Genomic DNA, 7,390 nt, shown 5'->3' on the forward strand with positions numbered 1-7,390 from the left:
GCCTCCATCCTTGGGCGCCTGCCGCTCCTTCCCCCTGCCCGGAGCGCCTGGGCTCCTTTCGCGACAGCTCCCCGCAGCCCTGGGTCCCTCTGCAATACCCGCCCCCCTCCCTCCGGCATCGCGGGGGTCCCGCTGCCCTTCCCCTGAGGGCTCTGGGTCTCCCGGGGCTCCTCTTCCGCCGTGGGTGGCTGCTGTGGGCTCTCCACCCTGCCTGGCCCCGCTTGGGAGAGACTGTGGTCCAGCCAGGCTTATGGCTCTGCCGGGCCTCTGTGTCCCGCACCGGACCCAGCAGGTTGTGTGGGGAGCCTGGGCACAGCCGTTCTGCCCCGGGGGGCTGGGATCTCTAGCAGGGTTACGGACCAGCTCTGGTCCCCATGTCTAGGCTAGCTCCATCGCCACTAGTGGGGATGGTGCTGCTTCACAGCCCTGCTGCTGCAAGTGGAGAGGGTTCCTCTTCCCACCAGGCAGATATATATACAGCCAGGTGCAGCCAGCAATGGCACCTCTGTAACACCTGCTGCTCTGGAGCCTGTTGCCAGGTTGTGCCTCTCGGCCGCTTTTCCTTTTCCAAGCACGCGATGGGCACACTGCACTGCAGCAGCCTCGTGAAGGGGTCGGCATGGATCGGAGGTCCTCACTGGCCCGTGGCTTCAAAGGCTTCCCACTGTCCTGCTTAGCTTCCTTCAGCAAGCCCTGGTCTTCTGGATCGCTTCCCAAGGGGCTGGGTGTGTTGGCAGGCAGGGATGCTCTGAGGGCCTTTTGCTTGTAGTACGTCAGTGCCATTTGTGGCCACTGTTTCTGCCAGGCCCTGTCTTTGCTGGGGAGCAGGTTTGAAGGCGCTCATCTCCCTCACCTTGCACCCATCCCGTCCTGGCAGGGAGCCCCGATGGACACGAGAGTGCAGCAGAGTGCGTCCTGACCCCCGCCCCACACGGCTGCCCCCGTGACTATGGACGAGTGGAAACCCAACCCCGCTGTCAAGCCTCACAAGAAGCGGAGTTGGTACCTTGCCTGGAAGTACAAGCTGATGAACCAGCGCGCACTGCGGAAGCTGTGCCAGGTGAGTCACCCACAGGCCTGCAGTGGATTAGGAACGATAATCTACAGGATTTACAAGCTTATGGAGCAGCTGCGTGGATGGAAGTGGCTCTGCTGGCACTCCTGGGTGACCTAACATGCTGAGGAAGCATAATCTGTCTCCCCAAAAGCTATCTCCAGTGGCTTTGTGCTCACGCATGGAAGGGTCTGCCATGTCTAGCAGCTCCTTCCACCTGCAAATGGACCTGCTGGGTGGCTATGGCAGGAGATGCGATTATCCAGGTGTCTCTGGGAGACTTTCAGGTAAAAACCTGATTGCTCCCCTCCTGTTTCCAGATGCATGCCAAGTGCAGCAGGGCTCATCCTGCAGTGGCAAACCGTCCTTGCTCCATGTGGTTTGCAAACCAAGCAGAGGTATAAGGCACAACAGGTGCACAAAGGAAATGGGGCTGAGTAGCAGGATCTCGTGCCCCAGAGGCAGCTGGTGTCTGGGAAAGGCGTGGGCCTGGTTGCTTGTGCTGTAAAACGGTTAATCCTCTGTGGAGCCGGCATCCTGGGGGTGTCTAGGGGTGTGAGGACAGGAAGGGCTTGGCCCCCTGGCAGCAAGCTGCAGGAAAGGGGCCATTCCTGAGGTGAGCAGAGCTCATAAAATCTGACAGCTGAGCGCTGTGGGAAGAAGCAGAGGAGGGTTTTGCATGTGCCTGGGAGGACAAAAGACTTGCAAGAGCTCACTGGGGAAGGAGACTGCTTGGTCCTGCATCTCTTAGGGTGCTCAGGGCTTGAACAGGGCCTGGTCATTCAGGCAGACGTTGCTCATCGCTCTGGGGGCAACAGGCTAGAGCCTGTCTGCTCTCATCTCTCTCCTTCATGACACTGCTGTAGCTTAAAACACAGGTGAAAATTTGGCTTAAAATATGTAAACCAGAGCTGCAGGTGTGGAGTAGCCAAACCTACAGCAGCTGGGCCTCTATCAGCAATTCTGACAGAGCCAGCTTTGCTAGACTTGGCTGCTGGTTTTGCTCAGTGCTGCCTTCTTCACTCTGGTCTCTGGGGCTGCCCCCATCTCTTCAGCACTGACACGGGTGGAAGATCTGGGCAGGTTGGTAAGGTGGTCTTGCTGCTGGCCACCAGGCACAACCTGCTCCTTGCTGAGATCCCAAGGCTCTGTTCTTGCCTATTAAAAGCTTTCTGTGCACATATCCCAAAAGGTGCTCATATTCCTGAGTCAACGGCAGATCAGTCAAAATGCCATAGTGACATTTATATCATCACATTGTCTTATTGCTGGATTTCCATCCTCAGTGACTTCTGGAACCCACTTGGCTTCTTGGCAGAGATAGCAGCAATATGCAGCTTTGAAGCAGTAGCTGGCCAGGTAGGGCAGGGATCCCTTTAGTGCCTCTCACCAAGAGCAGGCCTGTGTGAGATCTCAATCTCATACCAGACTTCAGAGAATCAAGGGTCCTAGAGATTAAAAAGGCACAGATTTTTGGGAAGCAAGCTGTTACAGGGTCGAGGGGCAAGGGAAGATTCTCAAAACCACCCGAGACCCATTTCAACATCTCCTTGTGAGGGAACCAGGCTGTGAACAGCCTCCACCAACCTCTCCCCTCCTCTCCTTGGGTTACTGTGACATCTCCACACTGAGTTTTGGTGTGCTCCAGGGACGTTAGTAGGATCTGGGCTTGCATGGCTGAAACTGAAACCATCTGGGACATCCAAAGTGTGGCTGGGCCAAGGGACCTGAGCTTTTGTGCTATGGGATGAATCTGTCAGCAGCAGAGATCTGGGCCTCTGTGGTTGCTCTGCTGTGAGCTGGATGGACCCTCCTGGCGTGGAGGTTGGTGGTGGGTCCTTGCAGCGGTGTTAGCTTTGGGGGTAATAGCTGCTCAGGGCTTTGTGTCTTAAATCCAATAGCAAAGCCTTCCCTTGCTGCATGGCTACAGCCCACGGCACTTTTGGGCTTCCTGCTAGAGCTGTTCCTCAGCCCTGGGGTAGGGCTGTAGCTACTGGGCCTGGACCTTGTCCTCATGCAGAGCCCCACGGCCACCACATGCTGCCATCACCTTTCCACCATGAAGAAGCACCTGGGCCCAGGCTTACAAAGCTCCCAGGGTCAAGTAAAGACAAATTGCTTCAGGTGAGGTGTTGTCTTTCAGTCCTGCATCCCAAGCCATTGCTACAGCTCTTAGACTGTCCTCTTGGCCATGACCAGACGTGCTCATGCAGTGTACACCTACAAGTGGATTATTTTCCAGCACGGGATGTTTGTGATCCAACTCTTCCTGTGTGGCTCTGTCTTAGGAAAGGCCCTTTTAGTGTGGAGTAGTTCCTGCTTTATGCTGGGTCCAAATACCAGAAGAAAGACTGAAATTGAGGAAGAGAGAAGCAAGGTGCATTTAAGGAAATACAGGTCCTTGTAGAAATGTTGTAGTCTTTTCTCCCTCTTGGTCTGCGGGCAACAAGGCCATGGGCCATGGTGGCGCTCACGCTGAGGGTTTCCATGGACTCCTCCATAGCCCTCTGTGTCAGCATCCACCCAGGCTGCTGAGGGCTGTTCTCTGCAGCCTGTGGCACAGTGCAGTTTCCTGAAGTCAGACCTCAGCTTCTTCCCTTTGCGTCACTTTGGTCACACAGCATCTCCTGCCCCTCTGAGTACTCTGAATACATCCTCTGGTTGGAGAGGGAGAGATGACAGTAGTGATGCTGCAGGAGAGGCAGAGGTTAAGGTTACCATGGGGGCTATAACTCTGAATTACCAAAGTCTTTGGCTGCAGAGACCTTCAACCTTGATGCAGGAATCGGCTTGCAGATCTGGAAGCAGAGATATGCTGGAAGTGGATTAATTCTCACTTATCAAGAAGTTAGTGCCCTCCAGCTGATGAAAGCATTTCACTTGGTCACCTGTATTTCTGTCTCTTTGCCTTTCCCCAGAAAAAAACCAGGGGAAATGACAGATGCTTACGATGCCTGGCAAGGTCTCCTTGGGATGCCCTGCAGCCCCTGCCGGGGAGCAGGACTGATCTTGAGTTTGTTACTTACAAGTTGCTAATGCAAAGCATCTTGCATTGCAGACAGGTGCTGTCCTCTTCCTGCTTGTGACTGTAATTGTGAACATCAAGCTGATCTTGGACACCAGGAGAGCTGCTTATGAGGAGGAAGAGGAGTCTGCACAGGACTATGGTGAGGGGCAGCATCTTGCTTTGCTTTGAAAGCAAGGAAATGGGAGGGAAGGAAGTTACTTAAGTCAGGGCAAACTTGTGACCAGCTGCAGCATGAAAGACAGGTCTGTGCATGTGGGTTTAACAAAAAAGAATAGAAAAGGCTGTTCCCATTCCTGGTCTGTCTACTCAAGGGCTTCAGCACATTTGGCTGCAGAGGTCTGTGTCGGGATAGCTGTGAACAGACCTGTTGCCTTTTTGGGTTTCCCTTACCTGCCATCCCTGCAGATTGTGATCCATCCATGTCTTGTTGGGCTGGCGTAACTGACAGATGTGATCTTCTGGAGGCTTGGCTGGGCTAGCATTGAACAGGGACGAGCCAGAGGTGGCTTGGCTAGTTGAGACTGGGCATTTCTCCCCTGTAGATGATGAGATGCTGAACGTGGAGGTCCCTAGGCACCCTGTCAGCAACAAGAAGGTCTTGGATGTCGAGGTGTACTCCAGCCGGTCGAAGGTCTACGTGGCTGTAGATGGGACAACGGTAAGTGGTGGGTGCTGCTTGTTCCTGTGAGCAGAGAATGGATGGAGCTGAATGGGTGAAGCCTCAAGCAGTGGGTGATGAGAGCAATTTGATGGCTGGGAAGAAGCTCAGGAGTGGATCTCCCTCCTGTCTACAGGACTCTGAAGGTGTTATCCTATGTTGTCTTCTACCCTGATGTCCGTCGCTGCCATGAGCAAAGCGAAAACATCACAGGAGAGAGAATTACCCTTTGTTTGAGGGCTCTGCTGTGCTGAATAGGCGGGGAATAAGAGGTCTTGGTGTGCAGTTCTCATTGCTTCTCTGCTTACAGGTCCTGGAAGATGAGGCTCGGGAGCAAGGAAGAGGAATCCACGTCATCGTCTTAAATCAGGCTACGGTAGAGCATGCCCGTGTCTGCATTTGTGGGACTTACTGGGCAATGTTTGTCCTTGCTCTTTAATTGCTGGGCACATGAGGCAAAGGACGGCCAGGAGAGAAGTCCCCAAATGCTTGTTTGTGTGTAGTTTCCAGAGCAAGCCCCTGCAGCGTTTCTCTTGTGCTCGCCTCACTGTCTTTGGGGAGCAGGCAGGAGAGGAGTTGTAAGGTTGGGTAATGCTGTCCCGTGGACCTCAGTGCACTTCATGTCATGCATGAAGGCCCAAGGGCTCTGCCTGCCTAGGGACCAACTCCCTGCTGTACCAGAAAAGCAGCTCATTGTGGTGTTCTGTTACTGAGGCTTCCAGGACAGGTTTCTGTAATTCTGCGTGTCCTGGCCGTATAGTGTTTAAGATGCATCCAATGTTTGAATGCCAACAGGGTCATGTGATGGCCAAGAGGGTCTTTGACACCTATTCTCCCCATGAAGATGAAGCCATGGTACTTTTCCTCAACATGGTTGCCCGGGGCCGGATCCTGATCTTCACCATTAAGGTATGTGACCTTAGTGTCAAAAGAAAAAGTCACCTTGAGTCAGGATGCCTTAAAGCTCACCTGGGCAGGTGTCTCCTGAATGTCAGCAGGCATTCCCAGGGCTAAATGTCACATCGTCACTGGGCTGTGCCTCCCTGGCTGGATTGCCTCCCTTGTCCTCTCGCTCCCCCTTGTTACTACAGATGCTGCTGTGTGCCCACCAAGGCAGGAGAGCAAAAAAGAAGATGTGTCAGAGCCTGCAGTAAAGAACAAGTGGTTAGGTGGAGAATGGGCATGAGGAAATATAAGAATGTGGTGGGACTCTTCTGGGTTCCAGTTCGAGGCTTTACAGGCGGCACTGTGGACTGTACTGGCTCTGGGCTGCTGTGTGAGCAGCACTGTGCTTCTTCAAGGTTTCAGGTTTTGCTGTGTAAAGTGTTGCTGAACACATGGCCCTGCCTGAGAATAATTTGATCTCGAGAAAACAGGAGTCCATGACTCCTGAGACCTCCCTGTGAGTTATGATGAAGCCACCGGCATGTTCAGAGGTGTGGAGACCTCAGGAACCTAATCTTGAAGGTTTCTGGCTCAATTACTTCAAGGGTAGGAGTGGGCCCTGTATCTCTGGTATTGATGGGACACTTCTCATCTGCATCAGGAGCCAGATCTCAGCTGCAGAGTTGTGTTTTACTCCAGGATGAAGGCTCCTTTCACCTCAAGGACACAGCCAAGAATGTCCTGAAAAGCCTAGGGAGCCAAGTTGCACCATTCCTGAGCTGGAGAGACATGTGGACGTTTGTGGGGAAGAAGGGAGGTGAGTCTTGCAGAGGCTGGGAGAGGGTTCTGGTTTTTTGGGAGAAGCCAGGTGAAGACAAACCCAGCCCTTCCCCAACAGACCATATGAGAAGGGAACAAGTTCCAGAGGGCAGCAACTCCATTCCTGGGGGTGAGGGAAGGGATGGAGGCAGAGCATGTCCCTTCAGCAGCTCACCAGAGGCCAGTGGGAAAAGGTGCTGAGCTGGCACCCTGAGCTACAGCCCTGGTGATCCCTTTACACTGTCGGAGAGGGCCCCTCCAGACAGTCCTGACCCCGTGTCCCTGCTCCAGGGGAAGTATACGGCGAGAAGCATGCCAAGTCGCCTGCCCTCTCAACATGGGGTGACCCTGTACTGCTGAAGACAGAAGTTCATCTGACATCTGTGGAAGGTAGGAAGTAAGATCCCCTCTGCAGTGCCAGGTATCTCTGAGAGATGCCTACCTCTTGGTGGTTTTGAGTCACAGCCATGGGTCTGTTAGCAACAACCCAGGATGGATTTAAGGCTGTTTGAAATGGGGATAGTAACTTTTAAAATGGAGCCAGCTTTCCTTCTTCATGCTTGCATGGCAATTTGAGGTGTGGTTGCTGAGAAAACTGAGGATGGGGAAGTGGGAACATGGTCTGGCCATTTGTCACCTCTCCAAACCAGGCCTGGTCCAGTCTTTTCTGACTGTTGGCCTTGAATGTGGCCAGTTGCTGCTCAGAGAGGCCATATGATGGGGATGGCTCTTGAGTGGCACCTGTGCTTGTATCTGGCATCCGGAAATGATGTTGGTTCATGGTAACAAGGACTGACTTGGTGATGGCTGAGCCCAGGGAGAGCTGTCTCTGTGGCAGTGCAGCCTGGAGCACGCAAGGTGAGGCAGTGGGGATGAGCCACCGTCTGATTTTCCTCCTTGGTGCCTCCAGATGCTGAGTGCCATTGGCCTGACACAGAGCTGAACC

At 53.8% G+C, this 7,390-nt stretch overlaps 1 protein-coding gene across 1 annotated transcript in view; it reads left to right on the top strand.

Moving 5' to 3' along the window:
• Positions 1-949: 949 nt before the first annotated feature.
• The window catches only part of POMGNT1 (protein O-linked mannose N-acetylglucosaminyltransferase 1 (beta 1,2-)), a 13,166-nt gene continuing 6,725 nt past the window's right edge, over positions 950-7,390 (top strand). Inside the window, exons 1-8 of the mRNA XM_010138959.1 lie at positions 950-1,060; positions 4,113-4,221; positions 4,625-4,740; positions 5,051-5,116; positions 5,536-5,649; positions 6,325-6,442; positions 6,736-6,834; positions 7,355-7,390. Of these exons, the coding sequence (XP_010137261.1) occupies positions 950-1,060; positions 4,113-4,221; positions 4,625-4,740; positions 5,051-5,116; positions 5,536-5,649; positions 6,325-6,442; positions 6,736-6,834; positions 7,355-7,390 (769 nt within the window). The remainder of the gene's footprint in view (positions 1,061-4,112; positions 4,222-4,624; positions 4,741-5,050; positions 5,117-5,535; positions 5,650-6,324; positions 6,443-6,735; positions 6,835-7,354) is intronic.

The sequence above is a fragment of the Buceros rhinoceros genome, unplaced genomic scaffold (assembly GCF_000710305.1).
Source record: "Buceros rhinoceros silvestris isolate BGI_N320 unplaced genomic scaffold, ASM71030v1 scaffold18256, whole genome shotgun sequence".
Lineage (NCBI taxonomy): Eukaryota > Metazoa > Chordata > Aves > Bucerotiformes > Bucerotidae > Buceros > Buceros rhinoceros.